This window comes from Bos grunniens, chromosome 25 (genome assembly GCF_055505025.1).
Source record: "Bos grunniens cultivar Pamir isolate PY7600 chromosome 25, Bosgru_T2T1.0, whole genome shotgun sequence".
In the NCBI taxonomy this organism is placed as follows: Eukaryota; Metazoa; Chordata; class Mammalia; order Artiodactyla; family Bovidae; genus Bos; species Bos grunniens.
This window is the reverse complement of record NC_141189.1, coordinates 14,490,727-14,516,708: the sequence shown is the minus strand read 5'-3', so window position 1 is coordinate 14,516,708 and position 25,982 is coordinate 14,490,727. Positions and strand designations below refer to the sequence as shown.

At 45.0% G+C, this 25,982-nt stretch overlaps 1 protein-coding gene across 6 annotated transcripts in view; it reads left to right on the top strand.

The window, feature by feature from the left end:
* TMEM248 (transmembrane protein 248) overlaps positions 1-23,060 on the top strand; it is a 42,366-nt gene extending 19,306 nt beyond the window's left edge. For 5 of the 6 annotated variants that reach the window (XM_086374723.1, XM_086374721.1, XM_086374722.1 and 2 more), the window contains 6 exons: positions 11,642-11,818; positions 14,787-15,072; positions 16,680-16,830; positions 17,830-18,013; positions 19,355-19,498; positions 20,342-23,060. In XM_086374723.1, coding sequence (XP_086230849.1) covers positions 11,660-11,818; positions 14,787-15,072; positions 16,680-16,830; positions 17,830-18,013; positions 19,355-19,498; positions 20,342-20,362 — 945 coding nt within the window. In that variant the 5' untranslated portion in view covers positions 11,642-11,659 and the 3' untranslated portion in view covers positions 20,363-23,060. Of the gene's footprint in view, positions 1-316; positions 441-11,641; positions 11,819-14,786; positions 15,073-16,679; positions 16,831-17,829; positions 18,014-19,354; positions 19,499-20,341 lie in introns of those variants that run through there. The other variant, XM_086374725.1, reaches the window with a different exon arrangement.
* The last annotated feature ends 2,922 nt before the right edge of the window (positions 23,061-25,982 follow it).

Genomic DNA, 25,982 nt, shown 5'->3' with positions numbered 1-25,982 from the left:
TGTGTATCTCACTTGATGGGGTGGACTCTGTATTCACCATCTCCTGGGAGGCACTGGAGCACTTGGTTAATGTCCAGGCCTTGAAGTCTGACGGGACTTGAATCCACGTTCATTTAGGACTTCGGGCAGCTTAGCCACTTCCTTATGCCTGAATTTCCTCATCTGTAAAGTACAGATGTCAAGAGGATAAAATATGTGCAAAACTCTTAGAACATCGTGCTTCACTCATCAAAGTGGGTGGTAATGTTAGATGTTACTGTTGAGCACCTTCCCAGCGCCAGGCCTTGCCCGAGGGAGGTGTGCAGAGAGCGTCACAGAAATGAGAGCCCACAGGAGCAGGATGCGTTTGGAGTTCAGTTGGGCCGAAGGAGGCAGTGGGGCTGGAGAAAAGCCACTGTTGAGAGACACTGCAGCCGTGGGAGCAGTGGGGCTGGTAACCGGTAACTGCTGGGGTGTAGGAGAGAGTCCCGAATGGCTGGCAGGGGTCCTGGGTAGAGAGCTGTCTTTCTTTACGAGGAGAAGCTGATGTGGAGACTTTGGATAGGCTTTGACCTTGACGGGTGGTTCGAGGTGCCTGTGGGTCCTCTCCGTGGAATGTTCCAGTAGATGGATATTTCCATCTGGAGTGAGGAAGTAGGTGAAATTGACAGGAAGCTGTGAATGAGTGTGTCCACCTTGAACAGAGGCCCAGCTGGAGCCCGGGGGGACCCCCAAGTTTTGAAGAAGAGTGAGAAGGAAGAGCAGCCAGGAGAGGGAGGTCCTGGCAGCTGGAAGGTGGGGTCGCCCTTGGCGTCCATTGCCACTGGGAGGTAATAAGGACCGAGACCCAGACCTCGGCTTCAGCGTCCAGACCTTTGTGGAGACCTTGACGTTTTTCTTAGACTTTGTTGCTCTGCATTTGCTTCTCTGAGGGTCTTTTCCATCTGCATTCACTTTTTTGTGGGGGAGGGAGGTGATTTTTCAGTGCTGGAGAGCTGGGTGTTGAGACTGCCCAGCGTTTCTTTGAGATGAGCCTGTGTCCTCATCTCTACTGAGTCTTGGATAATCCGGCATCGCATCCATTAATGTTCTATATTAGCCTTAGGGTTTATAGCAACCAGCCTTAAAACCCTTTGACTGTCTTAAACATCACAGGATATTTGAGAAGGCTACTTTAATTTTTACACTCAGAATGAGCCTCTCCCACATCAAGGTGACTGCCTGGCCTTTTCTCTTAGCATAAGACCAGCATATTTCCCACAGTGGGCGTTAGGACAAGCTTGCCTCCCTCACCCTCCCTGTATAGTCCCCCTGTGGGTTCTTCCACCACTTCCCTGACTCCTAGTCTCCTCAGAACTTTGAAAAGGGTGTGACTTTATAAAAGAGTTTTAAGGAATTTCTCATTTAGCCTAAGGTCAAAAATTCAGTTTAATAAAATGGTGGTTTTATTGTTCATGTGAAGTGAACTTTTTGATCTGGGTCACGAGTAGTGGTTTAGTGTAACTTAAAAGAAGTCAGGAACCGTTTAGGAAGTATCTGGGAGTGTGGAATCCCCATCCTGTGCAGAGATTCTAGTTTTAAACTGGAACGAGTCGCCATGTGGTATACTTTAAAGTACGTGGGCTGTGGAGAGGGGCAGAGAGATGCACAGAGGACTTGTGTATCGGCATGATGAGTGTTAATTTACTTCCTTTCCAATAAAATATCATAATTGCTAACTTATCTATTTCTGCCTTCGCTGTTCTCTCGGGAGGCCTTCCTCTTTCACCGGCTCGCTCTCTGCCTGTGGATGTATTGGTTTCCTCACTTCTTGTGACCCCCCACGGCCCTGCCACCCTCTCATTTGAACCAGTGGGGTCCCCCTGTTATCATCTCTTTACCGTCTGATTCCCCCCAGCCAGAGTGAGGTTTCAGGGATCCCCAGTGATCTCTCCAGGTGGAGGATTGTGTTTATGCAAGCTCAAGTTCACCTGAGTACTTTTTAAAACACCAGGAAGCTCAGACACCCTTTCTTTTGTTACTGCTAATGCTGGGTCACTTCTTAGCAATATTTGGCTGATACTTCCTCCTCCTTGACACTCTTCTATGCCTTGTAGGACCCTTCACCATCCTGGGCACCCATTTAGCTCAAGGTCACCCCACCCCAACCCCAGGCTCTCCCAGCCTCTGCCCCAGTGGAGGAGCCCACGCTTGTCTGGGGAAGCTCTGCACCACCTGCCCTGGGAGCACGCAGCACCGGGCTGTCTGGAGGAGTCTAGTCCATGTTCTGATTTTAGTTTGTAGTCAATGTTCTGATTTTAGTTTTGGTTTCTCATAAATCCAAACACAGATCGCCACAAGAAAGGCTTTGCCTTTCTTTAGCACAAGGACATATTAAACAACTGTCCTGTTTTCTGTTTTGTGTTTTTTTTTTTCTCTAGGTGGGTTTAACAAATTTTCTTTCTTGTTTATTGCCTTTATTAATGAAGAGAATGAATGGAATTAAGGTTTAATGAAATTTTATTTGGACCAGGAGACCAGCAGGGTCAATTGACAGTCATTTATAAATTTTAGTTAGAAATTATTATAAATCTCGTGATGGAAATGTTAAAGAAAGACATAAAATCTCACCACCTAAAAGTAACCACCCTTGTTTACATGTGAGGGTGTGGTATGTGTTTTTTTTTCATATTGGTGCTTGTGTAGCTCTCATACTTTAAAAACCTGAAATAACCTCATTTTGTGTGTTTTAGATCTGTGTTAATGGCTACATAGTTTTCCTACTGGGGCTTTAACCACTTCCCTACTATTGTTAGATATCTGGTTTTCCAGTTCTTAAAATTGTATATACTCCTGAGAAGACTGTCATAGTAGTTAAGTCTCTGTTTTCAGCAGTGAGGGTTTTCTCAGGTTAACTTGTCAGAGGCAGAATCACAGGAGAGTGTGCTGAGCTTTGGTGCTGTGGGCATGTACCGCCAGGCTGGTCTCCAGAAAGCTTGTAATAGCCTCTTCTCTCCCCCTTTTTAAGATCTCCTAACTTGCGGGTTGCTGGAGTTAACCCTAGGGTAATCTCAGCATTGCCTTTTGCTTACTTAAAAAGCTGCAGCCTGCTGTTCAGTGTTGTCCTTAAACTCGTCTCAGAGCTCCGGGTCCCGAATCGATGGACTTTGGTTGTGGGCACTCACACTTGTGAAGTTGGCTCTTGACTGAGTTCTGTGTGCCCTACCTACCTAGGCTTTGCAGGGAGGCAGGTCCACAGCCCAGGTCAGTTCTTATCGTTATCCTGGTGAACATCTCCGATTGGGGGTGGGATGCATGAGTGTAGGAGAGGTCAGCTGGTGTGCTTTCTCCTCCCTGTAGAGCTTAACTTATTTTTAATTAAAAGTGAGACATTTACTGTTGAGAGGATGACAGAACTTTTCTTGTAATTCTTTGCAGGGGAAATAAATTTGTTTAGCCCTTGTTAATTCATCTTTGAAAACACTTGTGAATGGTGGAAAGGAATTTTAACTTTGAAGTTAAATGAAGTATTTGGACTTTTAATAATTTCACTAAAAAAAACAAAAAATGCTTTTACTTTTTAAGTGAATCCAATAGGCCTCCTCTGGAACTTGCTCTAATTAAATTGGTGTATGTTGACATTGCTTGCTAATTTGTGGTTATTTATGTTGAGATATATATACATGTTTATATGTATATGTGTGTTTATATATATGTGTGTTTATTTTCTAGAGTGATGCGGTTTTAATGATAGCTTTAGAAGGGAATTCAAATTTTTTTTGTTTTTCTAAATATTTCATTATTGTAGTTCCACATAGTGAATAGTCCTAATTATTTTATATGCAATTCAGATTTCATTGTTTTCTTAATAAATGGAGCTCTAATTTACTGTTGACATTTTTGTTTCTGAAACCTACTAATATTTTATTTTTTAATTGAAGTATAGTTGATTTACAATATTAGTTTCAGGTGTACAACATAGTGATTTAATACTTTTATAGATTATGCTCTCTTTAGAAGTCTTATAAAATATTGGCTGTATCCCCTAATAGTGTCCACTACCTCTTTGTAGCTTATTTATAGATGGTGCTTTGTCCCTCTTAACCCTCTCCTGCTATTTTGCTCCTCTCCCCTTCTCTCTTCCCACTGGAAACCACTAGTTTGGTGTATCTGTGAGTCTGTTTCAGTTTTGTTATATTCATTTGTTTGTTTCATTTTTTAGATTGTACCTATAAGTGATAAAATGCAGTATTTGTCTTTCTCTGACTTATTTCACTAAATATAAGACCCTCCAGGTCCACCTGTGTTGTTGCAAGTGTCAAGATTCATTCTTTTTTATGGCTGAGTACTAATCCATTATACGCATATGGAATATCTTCTTTTATTCATTCATCTGTTGATGGACACTTAGGACATAGGTTGCTTCCATGTCCTGGCTGTTGTAAACAGTGCTGCTGTGAACACTGGGGTGCATGTATCTTTTTTAATTATTATTTTTGTAATAATATATACCCAGATATATACCCAGGAGTGGAATTGGTGGATCATATTGGTAGTTCTATTTTTAGTTTTTTGAGGAACTTCTGTACTGTTTTCCATAATGACTGCATCAATTTACATTCCCACCAGCAGTTTACTAGAGTTCCCTTTTCTACATCCTTGCCAACATTTGTGGTTTGAAGCCTATTTAGTGAATAGAGAGTTCTATTGCTCAGCATCCTTGACAGTATTTGGTATTGGCAGTGTTGTGAGTTTTGGCCTTACTAATAAATGTGTCCTGGTACCTTGTTTTAATTTGCATTTCCTGATGGTATATGATGTGGGAGCATCTTTTCATATGTTTATTTGCCACCTGAAAAATCTTTGTTGAAATGTCTGTTAAGCACATTGGCTAATTTTTAAATTGTGTTGTTTATTTTCTCATTGTTGAGTTTTTATAGTTCTTTGCATGTTTTGGAGAACAGTCCTTTATCAGGTGTCTTCTGCAAATATTTTATCCCAATCTGTGCTTGTCTTCTTATTCTCTTGACAGTGTCTTTTGTAGAGCAAAAATCCTTCATTTTAATGAAGTCTAACTTACCACTTCCTTTTTTCATGAATGGTGCTTTTGATATCCTTATCTAAAAAGTCATCACCAAACTCAGGGTTTTCCCAGTGTACCTTCTAGAAGTTTTGTAGTTTTGCATTTACTGTACGGTCTGTGATCCATTTTGAGTTCGCTTTTGTTAAGAGTGTAAGGTCTGTGCCTGCTGCTGCTGCTGCCAAGTTGCTTCAGTCATGTCCGACTCTGTGCGACCCCACAGATGGCAGCCCACCAGGCTGCCCTGTCCCTGGGATTCTCCAGGCAAGAACACTGGAGTGGGTTGCCATTTCCTTCTCCAGTGCATGAAAGTGAAAAGTGAAAGTGAAGTCGCTCAGTCGTGTCCGACTCTTCGCGACCCCATGGACTGCAGCCCACCAGGCTCCTCCATCCATGGGATTTTCCAGGCAAGAGTACTGGAGTGGGGTGCCATTGCCTTCCCCGGGTCTGTGCCTAGATTCATCTTTTTTGGCGTGCATATGTCCAGTTGTTCCAGCAGTATTTGTTGGAAGACTTGTCTCTGCGTCCTTGTGTTGACTTTGGTCCTTTGTCAGAGACCAGCTGCCTGTCTTTACGTTGGTCTGTGTCTGAGTTCTGTGTTCTGTTTCGCTGATACAGTTGTTTTTTTGCCACTACCACACCTCTTGACTACTTAGCTTTATAGTAAGTCTTGAAGTCAAGTAGAGTCAGCCCTCCCACTTTGTTCTTCTCCTTCAGTATTAACTGTTTTGGTTTTTTACCTCTCCATATAAACTGTAGAGGAAGTTTGTTGATACCCATAAAATAGTTTGCTGGGATTTTGATTGGGATTGTGTTGAATCTGTAGGTCAAGTTGGGAGGAACTGACATCTTGACATACTGAATCATTGTATTGACGAACATGAAATATCGCTCCATTTATTTAGTTCTTTGATTTTGTTCATGAGAGTTTTGAACGTGTACGTGAAGTCGCTCAGTCGTGTCCAACTCTTTGCGACCCCATGGACTGTAGCCTACCAGGCTCTTCTGTCCATGGGATTTTCCAGGCAATAGTACTGGTGTGGATTGCCATTTCCTTCTCCAAGGGATCTTCCCAACCCAGGGATTGAACCCAGGTCTCCCGCATCGTAGATAGACGCTTTACCGTCTGAGCCACCAGGGAAGTCAAGTTTTCCTCATATAGATCTTGTACATATTTGTTAGATTTATCCTTAAGTATGTGGCAAGGGGAGTGCTAATGTAAATGATACTGAGTCGTTCCTGTTGGAACCTAGAAGAGCAATTGGCTTTTGTATATTAGCCTCGTATTCTGCAATCTTACTGAAATTACTAATTTATTTTTCAGTGTAAGTCTGGACTCATTTGATTCATTTAATAAACTTATATTTTAAAATTACCTACTTTGTGTTTAGATATTGATAAAGTAGAGACGGTAAGATGTTGTGTCTCCTAGCAAGAGGCTTACAGCTTGGTTGGGAAGGTAGACATGTGCACAGGCAGCTGCAGTGAGGTATTTCATTCTGTGTGAGAAATTTTTGGCGTATACTGGGGACATAAGGTGAAAGTCACTTCTCCCTGAGGGACTGCTAGGGGTGGGAAATGTTTCATAGGATGAGGTAACCCTTCAGCCGGAACTTGAAAGAGGGGAGTTGAAGTGGTGAGAAATGGCGTATGACAGTCAGGAGGACCTGTGGACTCAGAGGCCTGCAACTGTAGTGTTGTCTAATGTGTTCTAGGAATTGTAGGCAGTCAGTCAAACCATTAAGCAGACAAGACGTAGTTTATGGTGATTATAAGGAACTTGGACTTTATCCCTAGGTCATTTGGAGCTCTGAGGTAATGAAGCAGTGACAAGATTAGATTTGCATTTGAAAAAAGCCACTGACAGGAAGATGAATTATTTGACCCATAGTAGGAAGATCCAGTTGAGACTCTTAGCAATAGCTGCAAGTGAAGATGATGAGGGCCTGAACTAAGGGGAGTATCAGAGGAGTATGGAAAAGAAGAGTCAGAAGTAAGAGATGTTGAAGAAATAGAATCTTAGCTCTTAGTAGTTGCTTGGGTATGGGGCAGCAGTAGTCTAGGATGTTTTCCAAAGGTCTACGTTGAGATGGGAATACAGGAGGAAGGGTCAGATTGGGCAGGAATGCAGGTTAGTTCAGTTTTCAACATGTTGTAGAATATATTAAGTACAGGGATAGTCAGTGGGCACTTGGATATAGAGGTCTTAGGGCTGTGGGACATGTGGAGGACTGATGCAGTGGTCAGTCTCCATCATCCTAAGAAGATGGGGCAGAGCAGGTAGACCTGAGATAACATTTTGGGAAGAAAATCCACAAGATTTGCTGATGGATTAGTTTGGTGATAGTGGTGAGGGAAAGTCATACAGCTAAACGAGGAGTATGTTGAGGAAAGTTTACATTTTGAAATGCTTCCACTAAAAAAGAATAAAAAAATCTGAGATAAGATTGCAACTGCAGAGGTTAGAAAAACCAAGCTGAGCTAAGCCAAAGAAGGCCAGTGCTGAAAAATAATTTTTTTTAAATGTAGAAAGTACTGAAAAAGAAAAGAAATTATCTAGATATAATCTATAAACCCAAATACTGCTTTTTTTGAAAACACAAATACAATATAGCTCTGGTAAGACTGATTAAAAGGAGAGAGAAGACAAACACATCACAACATTTGTAATGAAAAAGAACAGGACTACAAGTAAAAATTGAACAAATCACCAGATAATACTGGCTTCCCTGGTGGCTCAGACAGAACAGAATCTGTCTGCATTGCAGGAGAGTCGGGTTCAATCCCTGGATCAGAAAGATCCACTGGAGAAGGGAATGGCTACCCACTCCAGTATTCTTGCCTGGAGAATCCCATGAACATAGGAGCCTGGCAGGCTGCAGTCCATGGGGTCGTAAAGAATCAGACATGACTGAGTGACTAATATTTTCACAAGTAAAAATTGGACAAATCACAAGATAATACTGTGCCAGAAATGTTAAAAACCAATATAATGTGCAGTTTCCTAGAATAATATGTCTTATCAAAATTACTAGAAATAGAAGATACAGATTTTTTAAAAAATATTTATTTATTTTTGGCTGTGCTGGGTCTCTGTTGCTGCGAGCGGGCTTTCTCTAAATGCAGTGAGCAGAGGCTACTCTAGTTTTGGTGTGAGGGCTTCTTGTTCAGAACAGGGGCTCTAGGGTGTGAGGGCTTCAGCAGTTGCAGCACATGGGTTCAAATAGTTGTGGCACATGGGTTTTGTTGTCCCAAGGCATGTGGAATCTTCCCAGACCAGGGATCGAACCTGCGTCCCCTTCATTGGCAGGCAGATTCCAACCACTGGACCACCAGCGAAGTCCAACTTATTTTTAAAGCAGGAATAAGTAGTTAAGACAGCCCGTCAAAATACAAAACTAAAAAAAACTTCAGTCCAGATTTTTTTGGTCAAGGTCTATCAAACTTTGGGGCTTCCCTTGTGGCTCAGCTGGTAAAGAATCCACCTGCAAGACGGGAGACCTGGGTTCGATCCCTGGGTTGGGAAGATCCCCTGGGGAAGGGAAAAGCTCCCCACTCCAGTATTCTGGCTAAAGAATAGGGCTGTATAATCCATGGGGTTGCAAAGAGTTGGACACGACTGAGTGATTTTCACTTTATCAAGCTTCCCAGAGAAAGAAGCAAATATATATGTTTTTCTAGAAAATAGATGAGTGAACACAGTTAATCCTATGATATTAGAATGACCTAACCATACTAGTCAGGGAGTATATATAGCCAAGGAGAGAATGATTTTGGCTTATAATTTTTTTTTATCTCACTTGTGAATAGATGTGGAAATTCAGAGTAAAATTTAGCAAACATAAGTCAGCAATATAGTTTTAAAAGATCATTATTATATTAAATTTATTCAAGGAACACAAATTGTTGTGAAAAAAAATCAGTGAGCATAGTTCATGTTAACAGATTAAAGGAGTAAAATTGTTCAGAGGTTGCAGATAAAGCATTCATTAAAATGTAACAGTTATAATGAAATTCTCTTTGCAAACATGAAATAGAGGGTGCTTCCTTAACCTGATGAGGAATTTCTTTCAGAAGTCTTTAACATATACCACATTTATTAGTGAAGTGTTAGAAGCATTTCCTTTAAAGTCAGGAATGAGGCAAGGATTCCTATTATTGCCTTTCTGTTCATTTCACTGAAGGTTCTAGTCAAAGTAGTAAGAGAAAGAAAAAAGATGAAACAAGGGTTGGAAAGAAACACTGTTACTGCTTGTGGAGTTACTGTCAAGAGAAGCTACAGTCTAATTTGAATTTGAAAGATTGTAGCAAAGTGTCTGGAATTGAGATCAATGTACAAAAGTCTATTGCTGTTATATAAACTAATAACAATGGAAAACATCATTTTTAGAAGATACTGTCAATGGTAGCTGCATAAATTATCTTTGAATCAATCCAACAAGATGATTAAGAGAAAATTAAAAAAAACAACAACAAAAAACTGTTGAAAAAGAAAGTGGACCCAAATAGACGTTTACTGCTAGAGGATATGAGGTTTCTTTAGAAAATGATGAAAATGTTTGAAAATTGATTATGGTGATGGTTTTCCAATCTGTGAATTGAATTGTATACTTTAAATGAGTGGATTACATGGTGTGCGAATTTTATCTTAATAAAGCCCTTAAAAAAATTAAGAACCTGTCATAGGGCCAAAAATGCTGTAAACCATATTTAAGGAAAACCCACAGACTTGGAGTAGTTATATATAATGTTTAGAAAAAATTTGAAAAAAGGTCCAGTGTTTAAAATATCCAAAAACAAAAAACCTTTGAATGTTAATAAGACATAGACAAACATCCTACTGGTGAATGGCCAAAGATTCAGGCAGTTCACCTAGGAAGAATCTATATGGCTGATAAAGAAGTAAAAAGATACTCTTCTTTTCAGGGAGATGTAATTTAAAATAATGGTGAGATACGGTTTCACGTAGAATATCAAATATTGGCATGAATGTTGGAAAATGGAGCAAGTGCTTTCCTTGCAGGTGGGGGGCTGGGGAGAGGAGTATAAACTGGGACGACTTCCTCAGAGTCTGACAGTCAGTCAGGTTGCAGATGGGCCTACCTCTTGGTGTTAGAACCACTCTTGTGCCTGCTGTGGCGTCCTCTGTGAGTGACACAGTGGGAAGAACCCGAGATAACTCACCTGTGATACAGCTGCATCGTGTACAGCAGCCAAACCCAGTGGACTGGGTCAACAGATTGTGTCTCAAAAACAGAAGGTTGAGTCAAAGCCTTGTGAAAACACACAGGTACACAGCCTGGCTTGTTGCAAGTGGTTGCTCTTTGTTCTTAGGTGCTGTTGATGCGTCTTTTTCTCTCTCAACTTTAAAAGCTGGCACATATTTTAAAAATAGATTTTAGTATTGTAGCCTGATTATACATACAAGAACTTATTATGTGCCTCTGCTGTTCTCGGGGCCAGGAGCCGGGCTGTAGCAGTGAACAAGATGGGCAGGGTCTCTGCTCTCATGGAGTCACGAAAGATGGATGATAAGACTGTAAACAAGTAGAAATTTAACTGAACAGTGAGAAAGGAATTGAGGCAGGGTTCTGGGAGATCGGGGGTGGAGGGTAGTCACGGAGGGGCTCTCTGAGGAGCTGACTACTGAGCAGAGACCTGCTTTTGAAGAAGAGCAAGTATGTGGAAGTTTAAGGGGGGAAGGACTCTAGGCAGAGGTAAAAGCCTTCAGGTAGGATATGTTCAAAAATTCCAAGGACAAAATAGGAATAAGTTTAGCAAAAGGAGTGCAAACCTGTGCTTTGAAAACTGCAAAATACTGAAATAAATGAAAGAGAATATAAATCAGTGCAGAGGCACCCCAGGTTCGTGGACTGGAAGACAAATATTGGTAAAGCGGCGGCACTCCCCAGACTGATGTGCAGGTTCAGGACCATCCGTCTCTAAGTCTCAGCCGACTTCCCTGTAGAAATTGAGAGCTGCTCCTGAGAAAGATGAGTGTGGCCAGCGCCCAGTGAATGGGGGAGGGAATGTTGGTGGAGATGGAGGTACTGCGGCTGGCGGGGCTTCTGGATCATGACACCCTGTGGGCCTTGACAGGAAGGCTCAGCTTTAAGCAGGAGAGTGATAAAATTCAGTATTTGTTGAGTGCCTGCTCTCTGCCAGGTGCTGGAACGGGCAGGAGCGTGGTGGTGAACAGGATGGAACGTTGAATAAGTAGAATTCCGCTCTTCAGTGGTAGGAAATGAGAGCACCCTCAGCTTATTTTTGTACATGTTGGCATGTATTTGTGTCGTATCAGTGACCTACTTACCTGATTTCTTAAGTAACGTGGAGGTAGCAAATGTTCCTTAAAGAATAATTAAGAAAATTCCAACCAAAAGAATGTCTGTCTTTCAAAATCCTACCATTTGGAAATAATGACAGTTAATATTTAGTGTTTGGTTTTTTTCCCCCTTCTAGTCTTTGAATGGATTTATGATCAAACAGTTCTCAAGTTCAATAACGCGTGACCTCCTCACCCACCAACCCCATTAAAGAAACAAGTGAGTCATAGGTTTTCTTTCGGCGAGTCTGTCAGTGATTCTGATGAATTCCTTTCAGGTGGAGCTGATCAGAATAATGTTCAACATCAACCCCCTGGAGAACCTGAAGCTGTACATCAGCAGCCGGCCCCCCTTGGTGGTGTTTATGATCAGTGTCAGCGCCATGGCAATAGCTTTCCTGACCTTGGGCTATTTCTTCAAAATCAAGGAGATCAAGTCACCAGAAATGGCAGAGGTACAGTAAATTCTCAGTTCTCCTCTCAGACAGGCTAGGCCTTTGTAGGGTGGGGAAACACCTTTTGGCTCTCCACATGCCTTTCTTTGGTTTGTGACTTATTTATCCCAGTGAGAAGGAGTCATATTTATTGAGAATTTTTGGTCTTCCGTCTTGCAGTGACTCACTTTGGTAGGAAATAACCTAGTCAGATAGTTACTGATTTAAATAATGCTACCAGCTTTAGTGAGACTTTCAGCAATGAAGCATGTATTTTAGAAAGTGTATTTGTACAATGTGTCAAGGAGTTTGAGAACTTTTTGCTATTCACGTTAAATTAGCTAATTGCAATTTTAAAAAACCATAAGCATTTATTTTAAAACCATATATTGTCATGGAGTTTTATACTATACTAAAAGCCTTTTAATTGGGAAGAAAGAATTATAAAATATTAGAAAGCAGGATTTTATTTCCAAATACATTTCTCTTATCAAGGAAAACTTTAGTTATCTACAAACTTGCCTTACAGATTCATTTTTTGGTCAGTTTAAATTAATTATTTGGGCATTGCTCTTTAATTGCTAATCTAGGTATATAGTAGTTTTTGAACAGTCATAATACAGATTTTATGTTTTTGGAAATTCTCTAGGGGTCCAACGGTTGACTCAGTGATTTGACTGCCAAGGGCCTGGGTTCAGTCTTTGGTCGGAGAGCTAAGATCCCACAAGCCATGCAGCACAGAGCTCCCCTCCCCACCCCCAAAAGCATGTTCTTGCATATCAGAAAACAATAGTTAATAATGTTTAATAGAGGTGAATGACAGTATACCTGTTAGTAAGTTTACATTATGCTGAACCACTGATATGGTGAATTTCCTGGTGGATAAGTTCCCTTTGGGACAACTTAGTTTCCATTCTAGTAGCTTCTGTGAGTGCCCCCTGAACTTTTCCTTCTTGGGTGTGTTCCTGGGTGGGGATGGGGGCGGGGGCGGGATTGGGTTCCTGTCACAGTGTGTGCGGCTCGTGATGGAGCAGAGCTCCGCTCAGTGGCATGGGGATGGCGCTCACTCCTGTGCTCTGCGCCATTCTGGATTATAGATGATCTTGGCAAGAGGAACCACCTTCTCTGACACACAGCAACAAGCTTGAGCTACTTCTCCCACTAAACGCTACCAAAGAGTTTCTTACCAGGAGACGTACTGGCTGGCTTAAATCTCCCTTTTCTGACCCTGCCTGAGTCTTTAGGGCTGAAAATGAACATTCTAGTCATAACCAAAGTTCTGCAGCATCCTGGCATTGCTCTCCCTCCAAGCTCAAGTCCATGTTGAATGCTCAGCCGGGGCCAGAGGTTAAGATGTAGCCTGGATAATTAGCCCTTGATAAGCAGAATGGAGCCCGACCTTGGCCTTGGCCAACTGTTCAAAATGGACTCAAGCTCTGCAGGAAAGCAGAGCTGCAGGATGCTGCAGAACTTTATGATTTAATTTAGGGATTTTATTTTCAAATGAAGAGCCTGGGTATATAGGAAAGTTTGGGACTGTGAATCAGAAAACTTAATTCTGATTCTGCTGCTCTCACCTCAGCTGGAGTTGGAGAGTCCCCACTTTGCTCTGGGTCTCAGTTTGCTCATGTCTGGAATATGAAGGGGCGAGACTAGAATGTTCATTCTCAGCTCTAATGTTCTTGAATGGTCTGCTGAGTTTTCAGGTGTAGGGAGAATGTAATTTGAAATCGCTGGTTGCCCTCTTACTGAATGTCCAGTACTGATAAACTGGGCTGTAAAGGTGGACCTGCCCGCTCGGGAATTACCTGAATGGCATTTGTAATTAACGTTAGAGCTAGTGGATGTGTCGTTTGGCTTGTCTTCACATGTGGCAGCTTTCTGTAGAGAATGTTACTTGGGAGGAAGGAGTTGTGTGCAACAGCCTAGGTTGATTTGTTGTTGCCATTCTAGCCTGAGTTCATCTTTGAGTTTCTGCTCAAATGAAAAAACACCCTGGTGGATAATTTATTATGTTGGTATCCGTTTTAAAACTATTTATAGTTTAAACCATCAGTACAGATATAAAGAGAAGCATGAGAACATGTTTTCTCCTCCCTTTTGAAATTGTTTCTGTCCTAAAGCGGCACCCAGGGTCCATGACGAGGGGGAGAAAGTATTAACATCAGGGTGAGTATTTACTGCAGTTTCATGTTCTCAATAGAGAGAGCTCGGTGTAGAAAAGTGACCTTTTAAGAAAATATTTTAAGGCAGCCTTAATTTTTAAAAAATAGCTAATGGTACCCAGAGGGGTGGGGGGTGTGAGAGGGAGGTTTAGGAAGGAGGAGACATATGTATACTGAGGACTCATTCACACTTTTGTATGGCAGAAACCACAACATGGCAAAGCAATTAGCCTCCGATTAAAAATGAAATGATAAAAATAGCTCATTGTAACTGCTAAATGAGTTTAGATTAATACTTTGAATGTTTTACTACTTTTGTTCAAGCCGTCTTTTCTTTTTTTTTTTTTAAATATATTTATTTATTTGGTTGCGCTGAGTCCTAGTTGAGGCATGTGGGATCTAGTTCCCTGACCAGGGATCGAACCTGGGCCCCCTGCATTGGGAGCCCAGAGTTTTAGCCACTGGACTACCAGCGAAGTCCTAAGCCGTCTTTTCAAATTTGATTCTGAGGCTAGATGATTTTCTGTAAGTATAATATCCTTTTTTCTCTTCACATATTTTCCTGAGTTGTTTGAACTCAGTGTATTTAATAGTCATGCCAATGAAGAGTTCATACTTTAGATTTTGAGTGTGAGAGTGTTTGGAATTCCACAGTTCTGCCCGCGCAGGAAGCTGCAGGCTGTACTCTCAGCGTCATTCTGAAGCACTGACTCGGAGGCACAGTTACGCTGCTGCGTGACGCCACACGGCGGGCTGTGACGGTGCCACTGTGCCGGCGGCGCTCTCAGACGTCTCACCCTTGCTTCTCTTCCGTTTTACCAAAGGACTGGAATACTTTTCTCCTGCGGTTTAATGACTTGGACTTGTGTGTCTCAGAGAATGAAACGTTAAAACATCTCACAAACGACACCGCAGCTCCGGAAAGCACAGTGACCAGCGGCCAGGCCAGGACGTCCACGCAGTCCCCACAGCCCCTGGAGGATGCGGGCCCAGTGAACATCTCAGTAGCCATCACCCTCACCCTGGACCCACTCAAACCCTTCGGCGGGTACTCGCGCAACGTCACCCATCTGTACTCCACCATCCTCGGGCATCAGATCGGACTCTCGGGTACGTTGAGTGGCAGCCAGCTCCCCCAGGCTCTCTCTGGCCACAGCTGTTACCACACAGAGTATGAGAGTGTCCGGTGTCCCTCCTCAGACGGTTGCTTAGTCTTTGTGCGTGTCTTCCCTTTTGTCGAGTTTGAACCAACAAAGTCAGGGAGGAAGCCTTTCTACTACATCTTCACTTACTCAAGTGCTTGGTATGCAGTAGGTGCTCAATGAAGGCTTATAAGTGGGAGACTGGGAAGAAACTATAAGGCCTATTTATGGTCTTAACATTTTTAAATACACATTTTTTATTTGTATTTTTAAAGTTTTATTGAAGTATCGTTGGTTTACAGTGTCGTGTTAATTTCTGCTGTACAGCAAGGTGACTCAGTTACACACACACACTTCATCATCTCCTTTTCCATTACGGTTGTCCCAGTACTGAATGTGGTTTCCTGTTCTGTGCAGTAGGACCTGGTTGTCTATCAGTTCTATCCAGTAGTCTGGAGGGGAGGGGAGGGTTGGGAGTTGGGGATTAGCAGAGGCAAGCACAGGTCTGTTCTCTGTATCTGTGAGTCTGTTAAACACAGATTGCTTAAATTCTGTTTCATCATGTTGGAGTTTTCAGTACATACTACAGATATTGCTGTTAGTCTTAAGTTTTTTTGGAATGCACTGGGCTAAATGATAGGAATTAGAAAAAGCCCAAGATCTGGTCTCCTGTCTGCAATTTTGGGATATGAAAGAGACAAGCATAACGTAAGTTAATATTCATCAAGCACTTAAGAGTAGTTCCTGGCAGACAGGGAATGCTGTATAAATGCTTGTTAAATAATATTAAACACCTGTGGGACATTGAGCGCTGCCCTTGGACTAGTACTAAACCCGTGACAGACTGTAGGTGACTCAGGAGAAGGTTGAAGAAGTAGTGGAAGCTGGAATAATCAGGAGGGGCTTTGTGTCAGAGACTTGGGCCTCAGAAGAATCATCTTTGGTTACCAAGAACCTTTTAAAGTCCTTAAAGGGAGTGCCTGGCAGCCCCCTACTGGCTGCTCCTGGTGAGAGGCATTCCCGTGTAAGGCGGTAAGGGCAACGGCTGGGTTTTCCACATAGTGGGTGGACCTTTTTCTTTTGCTGTGATGTTTGATACCTTGGTGTTCATTTGTACTTTTTCCCTCACCTGTCCCATGACCTTTCTTGAGTCTGACCTGCTGATCCTCAGTCTGCTCATATGTGAAAGGGTTACAGTAACACTTCTTTGGTCTTGTTCATGGGATAGTGGTCCACTAAGTGAAGTAATACACATGCTGTGCCAATGGGGAAGACTCATGCAGCCCCAGCCTTCCCACCCAGGCATGGCCAGGCCCTGGTGTGGCCTCTCCAGGCGGTGGCTGAAAGCGGCCTGGCTGTGTTTGCCACATCATGCGTCTGCCCGGTGAGCAGGCCTCAGAGTCTGGCTCGGAACAACCACTGTTATTCCCGAAACCCCGCAAAGGCAGGGGTCCCACCTCCTTGGGTTGATGGGATTCCTGGGTGGGTTTGATTTCAGGATTCAGTCAAATCCCAGAGAATCATAAATGTATGATTTCTTGCCTTATTTACCAAAACACTGATTTCTCTTTCCAGGCAGGGAAGCACAGGAGGAGATAAACATTACCTTCACCCTGCCCACATCCTGGAGCTCGGACGACTGTGCCCTTCACGGGCATTGTGAGCAGGTGGTGTTCACAGCCTGCATGACCCTCACAGCTCACCCCGGCGTGTTCCCCGTCACCGTGTAAGTGCTCCCTGACCCCCACGGATGTATGTGAGGAGCTGTTTACCGTGAACTTGACTGGGATGCTTTAGCAGCAGATTCTCAGGACAGCTGGCGTCACGTTACCTTGTAGAATTGTCCTCGCTGGGACTTGTCTCTAGGATTATTTCCGTTTAATTTGCTTTTCTGAGGTAGAACTCGCATATAAATACCAGAGGGCTAGTGTTTCAGTCAGGTTGTAAAGGCATCTGGTTGTTGGCAGGTTTTAGACTCCCTTTCCTGTTGGTAGAAGAAGCCACAGGAAGGATGCGTAAGAGCTGATCCTATGACCAGAATGACCCGTAATGACGGCTTCTGAACAGTTTTTTGTTCATTTCTATTATCCAGGAAGAGTTATATTTTAAATTGATAGTATACATTGAACCTTATTTTCCATGAAATAGTTCCTGTTGCTGAAACTTCTGCTTCATTTTTTTTTTTTTTGAGCACCTGTCAGTGTTAACTGCTTTGCCTTTAAGGCTGTTCTTGCCTCTGCTTTCTCTGTAAAGGAGGTAATGATCTATAAGTACATGAAATACACAAGGCGGAGCCTATTTAAGGATCTTAGGGTGAGTCCTTTTAAAATAATTATCCTGGGATTAATCTGTTTTAGATGTTTGGAGGTCTGTAGGCCAAATTCAGCATTATTTGCTGTTGGTTGTAACAGCTGATGGAGAAGTTTGTGTGGAAATGCCAGTGGTGACTGCAAGTTTAGCTTATGTGAGAAAATGGGCTTACAGGGAGCAACTCCTTTCTGGTGAGAGGACCTAGGATTGAATTCCGAAAGCAAAAATCTTAACACCCAAACTCTCAAATGTCGGTGCCTAGTTCTTATTCTGTCATGTTTATTAATTAAAAAAAAAAAAATCACTGAACTAAAAACATAATAGGCCGTATCTCAAGAAAATACAGCTGTCTCCGATTTCTCCTTCCCCACAAGAGGCCCTGCTCAGCGCCGTGTCTCGCCCCCTTCTCCTGCAGACAGCCGCCGCACTGCGTTCCCGACACCTACAGCAACGCCACGCTCTGGTATAAGATCTTCACCACGGCCAGGGATGCCAACACAAAATACGCTCAAGACTACAACCCTTTCTGGTGTTACAAGGGGGCCATTGGAAAAGTCTACCATGCTTTAAACCCCAAGCTTACAGTTATTGTTCCAGACGTAAGTGAGAGGAAGCCTGTGTGCCTGTGTGTGTCCAGCAGCTGTTAGAGCAGACCCCGCTTACCTCCTTCCTTGGGTTAGCTTAGCTCCTGCCATTCTCGACCTCCAGCCGGGTGGGGAGGCCAGCCTGGGGGAGGCTGGAGACTTGCTGAAACGCGCCACCCCTTTGGGTAAGGAGATTGCTTCTGTTCTTCGTTTTCCACTTTGTCCAGCAGCAGTTGTATATCGATTGCGGCTGTGTGCCTAACTCAGAGGGGCTGCCGGGGAGGCTGGTCCGTCTTCCCCCTGCACACGCCCCTCGCTGAAGTGTCTGTGGCTAGTGGCGGTAGGAGCAGTGCACGGTGTGGGATCCAGGGAGGCCGATGTAAACAGGAGAGGACTCTGGCTGGAGACTGATGCCTGGGTGGGCTTTGACTTTACAAAGAGAAGACGGGGGAGGCCCTGTCCTCTGAGCTAGTGGGTGATTTGCCGGTTTTGTTTGCTCCTCAGACTGGAGCCCACCTTTAAAAGACTGCACTGAATTTTTGTAAATGTTCTTCTCTTGTGTCAGCACATGCCAGGTGATTTCTTTTCTTTTTGCCTCGTCCCTCTCTTTCCTTATGTCTCACTTTTATCAAGTTGTGGGCGTTGGAACACCAGGGCCTGCAGGAGCGAGCAGTGGAGCTGAGACTGTGCGGTGGGCAGGGGCCAGGTTCCCCAAGGCCCTTTGGGCCTCACTGAGGCATTTAGATCTCGGAGGAGGAGGCCAGCACTGCCTGCATTGGGGCTGTAGGAAATTTGTAAAGCAGTGTGTCAGGAAGACTGGTCTACCCCCCTGATACATGAAATGGGATGGAGCCTGAGGAGGCCTGGAGCTGTGAGAAGGAACAGGAGTGGAGGCCTGGCTGGGATCTCAACAGCTGGCTGGGCCTGGTGGCAGTTGCCTGTGGCGCTCAAAGGCGTGAGTCATGGCTGGCGTTTGCAGCCAGGGGCTCGTCGACGTGGGGAAAGGCCGCAGCCTCTCTGGGGAGGAGTAGCAAGGGGTTAGGAACACAGACTTTGGGGGGCCAGCTGTGCAGCTTGAGGGCTGTGAGAAGAAGACAGAAAGGGAAGGGCAGGGGTTAAAGGCTCCGGGAGGGGGCAGGTTTGAGCAGAGTACCGGTTTAGGAAGGGAGGGTGTGGGTGGTGTCTGGAACACCACGAGCTCCGGCTTTCCTCATTGAGAAGACAGGAGAACCTTCTGTTCCCATGTGAGAAGGAACGCTGAGGCAAGCCTAGAGGTTGTGTCCCCTGATGGCAGGCAGCCAGCCTTAAAATCTCAGTGACTCAGTGTGGATGTCTCTGCTGGTTCTCTTTGTTTAGGATGACCGCTCGTTAATAAACTTGCACCTCATGCACACCAGTTACTTCCTCTTTGTGATGGTGATCACGATGTTTTGCTACGCGGTTATCAAAGGCAGACCCAGCAAACTGCGTCAGAGCAATCCTGAATTCTGTCCCGAGAAGGTGAGTGGTGGGTGGGGTCTGGCCCAGGACTGCTCTGGAGGTCTCTGGGTACCAAAGTCCCAGTTAGTCCTATTTCCACTTACTGTGGGTGATTCCTTTTCTCCAGGGAAATTAGTTCCTGTCTATCAGCAGCCATTGCCCCTCAGCCTATGATATGGTGTTGCATTTTCAACCATATACCCAAGTCTTTGGTAAACCGTTCTCACATCCCCACTGGAGGGACTTTCCTGGGGAAGTCCCAACTGCTGCTGGACTCTGTCCTTCCAGCGTCCTGGTCAGGGAACTAAGATGCCACATGCTACACCGTGTGGCCAAAAAACAAAACAAGCGAAATGAAAATTAGATCATTAACAAATTACGTATTGGGGACTCCCTGGTAGTCCAGTGGCTCAGACTGCACTCCCAGTGCAGGGGGTCTGGGTTCGATCCCTGATCAGGGAACTAGATCCCAAATGCTGCCATTGAGCCCTGGTCCAGCCAAATAAAATATTTTTTTAAAAAATGACTTTAAAAATTCTGTATTTAAAAAAAAGTTCCCCACTGGAGAACAGCTAACCCTGAGGGCTGCCTCCGTTCCACTGAGGTCTGTGTGCTGGTCACTTCCCAGAGCGCTGAAACTTGGCCCCATCTCAGCTCAGCGCTTCATGAGATCAGCTGATTTCTATTCATTACCTCCTAGATGAGCTTGATCTTTTTAGCGTTTAATCGTTCCCCTGCCTGGCAGATGCATGCGTGTGGCTCCCTGGGTTCGGGGCTGGGCCCAGGCCCCCAGTAGGAGAGCTGGTGGGGCTGAGTTACCTGCTCGTCACTGCGTGACCGGTTGGCCGTCTTGCTCTCTCCTAGGTGGCTCTGGCAGACGCCTAATCCCACAGCTGCCGTTTTCCCAGAGAGACTGAAAGAACCATAATCATCGCCTGCTGAAGCCAGCCTGGGCCTGGACACTCTGTGAATACATTATCTTGCAATGTTGGGTTATTCCAGCCAAAGACATTTCAAGTGCCTGTAACTGATTTGTATATATTTATAAAAGTCCATTCAGAAATTGGTCCAGTGATGCACGTGCTTCGCACTGGGTGCCGCCAGAGCCCTTCAGCCTCACCCGCGGACTCGGCGGGATGGCCCACGCGGCGCTGGAGAGGATTCGTGACCTCGCTGCCGGAGCAGGCCGTGCTGTCTTTCCCGGGGGCCCGAGGCGTGTCACTGCTGTGGGGGAGGTTTGCTTTGGTTCTTGTTCAGCCCGATCTGTACAGAATGTTCAAAACAGTCTGCACCTTTGATATGATACTGCATTTCCAAAGCCACCCCAATCCAGTTTGTGGATTTTATGTGTCTGTGGCTTAATAATTATAGTAACAACAATAATACCTTTTTCTCTGTTTTGCTTGCAAGGAAACATACCTAAGTTTTTTTTTTTTATCCCCCTCTTTTTCCCTTTGAAGAGAAAATAGTCACATTTTACTACTACTCTAGTTAGAGATTTGTGCTTTTATCTTGAGTAAAAAGTTAAATACTTAAAAGTCACTTACTTGGTAAAGATCAAAGTTTCATTTTCCACGTGGACAGCGAGGAGCCTGGTCTTGTTTGAGTTGAGCTGGCTCAGAGCGCTCCACTGTCCTTTTTCTTCTCTGTTGTCCCTTACCTCCGGTATAAAAGGTGAAACAGCTTCCTCACTCCAAAGGGCTTCAAAAATGAAGTACAAATGGCTCTAGAGTGAAAACAAGCCGTTCTCTTTTCTGCAGTGCAGATGACAGTAAGGAGAGGGAGGGCGCTGGTTCGGTCTAACAGTCATGAAAGGGCTTCTTGTTTTCTTTGAGGAGGGAGTGGATTTTTCTTTCCCTGGTGTTTTATGGGGAGGTGTTTCATTTTTATGCAGTTAACATACTTGGAAGGAAATGGCAACTTATAGATACAACATTAAGAAAACGTTGGCTGTGAAATCTGAGGGAAAATGATTCTGATTTGCCATTTATCAGGAAAACCAAAAGCATTTTTTTTTCTTATAACATTCTGATAATCTACTTCTTTTATCCCTTTTTCCTTCCAAGCCATCTTCATTTTAAAATGGTTGTGCATCTTTTCTAGCCCTTTATCACTTGTGTTATTACCATTTTTCTTCACAGCTTTTTGCCTTACTGACTCACAGTCATTAATGATTTCTGAGAGTTCTCCCAAGCAGTGATAGAGCAAAAGGGCAGTTAAGTCTTGGGCGTGACTGCCAGCACTTCTTTCCCTTAACTCCAGGTCTGTAGTCAGTTCTAAATTAGAACCAGCCCTGCAGTCTGAAATATATTGGCCTAGAACATTTTATCCCAAGTTTTTTTTTTTTTTTAAATCCCAGGCATTTTTGAATGGAAAACATTTGTGGGCTTTTACTGAAGGTTATTAAAATAATCATCATAGTAACTTGATATGTTAGTACTTTTTTTTCCCTTTTAGTACATTTCAAGCACAATAATCAGACTTGTCTATCCGTTTTTTTTTAAATGATATGAGTTGCTTACCTGATGCATAAGCTAATCAGTTAATTTAGTTTTCTCTTTAGAGACTTTGAGACTTACAAGATGAGATTGAGAAAAAGCCATTTGCTTGGCCTTTAGAAACATCAGTATCATTAAGACCAACAGATTTTAGATGAAGCTGCTACTGAATTAATCAAATCCCAAGGAAGTAGAGTTACAGAAATAGATTATTAACTGGCAGAGTAATATAAAAGGAAGACAGGTGAAAAAAGTCAGTTTCACTGGTTTGTTGGGTCCAGCTTGTTGCTAATATTAATGACCCTTGTGTTAATTACAGGGACTGGCTGGCATCTGCTGGCAGGGGAGGAGAGACTCTGTTAGGCACAAGGAAAGGAAGTGCCAAAAACGCCTGGACAGTATGACTTGTCACAAGGCCAGGACACAAACACACTTTAAACCCAGCATTCTCCCCTCGCAGGTGATCTCAGATCTTACGGAAACCCAGTCAGGTGTACAAAGGAAGGCTGGGGATGCCAGCGGTGCTGGGTCCGCCGACCCTCAGCAAGTCCAGAGGACCCGTTACTACCCGGGCACTGACAGACAAGGCCCTGTCCTCCGCTGTCCCTCACTGGGAGGGCGGGGGACCTCAGGATGAGAAGAGGGTCGTAGACAGGGCCTGTCTCCCCTCCAGGGGCGACCCCGTGCAGAAGCACTGGCCCGTCCTCAGGCATCTTGGACCGGAGTCCAACAAAAGGTCAGCAACTTACTATTAAAACAGTTGTTTCAGATCATATTGATCTCTTTCCCTTTTCCTTTTGTCCTTCCACTGTATGACTTGAATCAGTTTTGATTCTATTTGTAAGTTTTTCTCGTCGTTAGGAACCTGCCACTTCTGTTGCGTTCTCTCGGGCAGTGTAGGGGTTCAGCCTCCTGGTTTTTCACCCTCCTGCAGGCACTGTGGGGCTCTGAGGGCCAGCGGGTCCGTGTCACTCACCTTGCTGCATGATGGTCGGTAGCCGATCTGTTCCGGCATTCACTCCCAGGTTAATTTTCTGTGTTGAAACTGTGCACATGTGCTTTCCAGAATAAAATGTCTGAATTTACTTGCTGTGTCTCCATTTCCTCCTATCTGCTGGGTGTTTTCTAAGGGAAGAACATACACGATAAGTCAGTAGGGATGTTTTGCAAGCTGTTCTTAAGTGTCAGCTGTCGTCAGGATGAGGGGCGGGCACTGTTTCCTCCCAAGCACCCAGGTCTTCTCCCCCAGAGTACAGAACCTTAGTGTGCTGGACCACGAGTGCTCGCAGTCCTGCCCAACTCCTGCCCGGGAGGAGCGGTAGGAGCGTTTGAACGGGGACGGGATTTATAGACACTGTCTCAGTCCCACGCGCTCTCCGTGTGCTCTCGCCCAAGGTACCGGAGCCAGCCCCGACTCCCCAGTACAGAGCTACCACACAGGCCAGCCCTGCTTTGTCAAAGGCATCCTCTGCAGTTACCTGTAGCTATTTGTGAAGGGCAGTGTGTTCACCGACGTGAATTCGTCCCCTTTCCCGGTAGGCTGGGGCTCTGTGGGTCTGCCCTTCCTCAGTCCCCGATGGTGCCAGGCAGGGAGGGGTCGGCCTCCGGGTGCCCAGTTGGGAGCGGGCTGCCTCAGTGGGCGCTCGTGTCTGCCCCTCCGCCCGGCCCTGCCCTCTCTAGCTGGCGGAGCACAACTCACCGTGCTTTGCGTGGTGCTTTGCTGCTGCCTCGGGCTGGGAGGCTCGGGTGTGGCATCTCCTCTCCATCACGGTGAAGAAGCCCTTGGAAAATAAGGGCTTGCATCTTCCTTCTCCCATCATCTGTAAAACCTGACATAGACCCAGTCCACAAGTCCATTAGCCATGGTGCTTTATAAGCATCTCCTTGTCCTGGTGAGTCTCAGACACACAGAACCGTCTCTGCAGATTTCGGGAGAAGCAGAGTGAATGCACAGACCCAAGGTGCATTGCGGAGTCCAGTCCAGCTTGTGAGCTTATTTCCGGTCTTGAACAAACCTCTGCCCATCTGTTTTTCCCTCTGAAGGCCCCACACTCATAGCACACCAGGTGTTGCTGGTGGGGGAACAGCAGCAATCTGACCATTGCAAGAACAGACGGCAAGTTGACAGTGCCTTGTCCAAGGGGAAGGAGATTAGGTTTTGCTTTTCATGTTACTCACCCTCTTTACTCCAGACTCTTGCTTACCCAAGAACACGTTTTTCTGGGGTTCTTAAGTGCCGTCGTCCATCTAGGAACTAGAGGCGCAGCAGCCCACAGACAAAATGCTTGGCCTCTGGGTGCCTCCTGGTGGGGGAGATAGTGCATAAACACAGAAGTATATTTCTGATCTAATGGCAGCTAGTGATGAGATAAAGGTTCTTGGGACAGAGGATGAGGGCTGTGATGCCCCAGCTGCGGTGATCACAGGAGGCATCTTCAAAAGAGGTACGCTTTGAAGTCACACAGAGCGGGGAGTGCTGGCCTGGGGCATTCCAGGCAGAGGGCAGAGACTGTGCTCCCAGGGCCCTGGCTTACGATGGGTGGAGAATGGAGTCCCATAGGGATCTGTCTTCCCACCAGAGGACAAGCCAGGCTGCTGCCGGGGCGGCCCCGCAGTCTATGCAGGGAGATGTCCTACACCATCTGGTCCACGCAGGGTGTTATCAGAGTCAGTGTGGCAGGTCTGAGCCCCGGCCCCAATTCACAACAGGCCGTGTAACGTAGGCTGAGTGGTTTAACCTCTCTGTGTCCATTTCCCATCTGTAAAGTAGGGATAACAGCAGCCACTTGAATACAGTGAGGACTGAACAGGTTAACAGTGGAACAGTGTATGGTGCTCTGTAAACATTATAATGAAGTGTGAGGCGGGGGTGTCCAAGAGCGAGGCTGGTGGGTCACCTCTGGTTTGGTAGGTGAGAATTAGCAAAGCGGAGAGATCTCCCCCAAGCTCTAGTCTTTGTCAACAGCGGTACTGCCCTTGCAGTGGGTTCCTATCATCTGATGAGAACTGATGTGCAAAGCAAGTGTATATAACACATTTCAGGAGATGAAAACCATGCTTATCACATAGGACATGCACTGCTATTTAACATTTTTAGTTTCTTCTAATTGAATGGAGAAGGCAATGGCACCCCACTCAAGTACTCTTGCCTGGGAAATCCCATGGATGGAGGAGCCTGGTAGGCTGCAGTCCATGGGGTCGCTAGGAGTCAGACACGACTGTGTAACTTTCAAGTAGACAACCTGAGCAACTTCCCTTTCACTTTTCACTTTCATGCATTGGAGAAGGAAATGGCAAGCCACTCCAGTGTTCTTGCCTGGTGAATTCCATGGACAGAGGAGTCTGTCTGGCTACAGTCTATTGAGCCACAAAGAGTCAGACATGACTGAGCGACTTAAATTAGTCAGCAGCAGAGCTAGATGATCAATGTTATAGTTGTGGAGGCCTGGAGTCAGCCCGCTTACTTAGATCCCCTCCATGGAGGGAATGCGGTGGAGGCATGGAGTCCAGCACTTGGGGGTGAGTTGGGAGAAACAAGACCAGAGCTGAGCTCACAAGCCCCGCCTACTGTCCTATTCACACCCTCCCTACTTTGGTCACTGGAAAAGTTAAAGGTTAATGGGGCAACTTGACCAGTGATTGGGTCCATTGAACTATGTGAAGGTTGACATTCCTCATGAGCTCTGATGGAGGAGGGAGAGGCTAGGACTCATATGCAATCGTGAGTGTACACTGATAAAAGTAGGTGCCTTGGATTTCAGGGCGGGTGATGTTGGAGGCTGCTGCTGCTAAGTCGCTTCAGTCGTGTCTGACTCTGTGTGACCCCAGAGACGGCAGCCCACCAGGCTCCCCCGCCCCTGGGATTCTCCAGGCAAGAGCACTGGAGTGGGTTGCCATTGCCTTCTCCGCGGAGGCTGCTAGTTATAGTTATGTACTGAGTTCTGGTCCTGCAAGTTCGACCTGAAACCTTCTGAGTCTTCCCTCACCAGCAGAGGGAGGTCTACCTT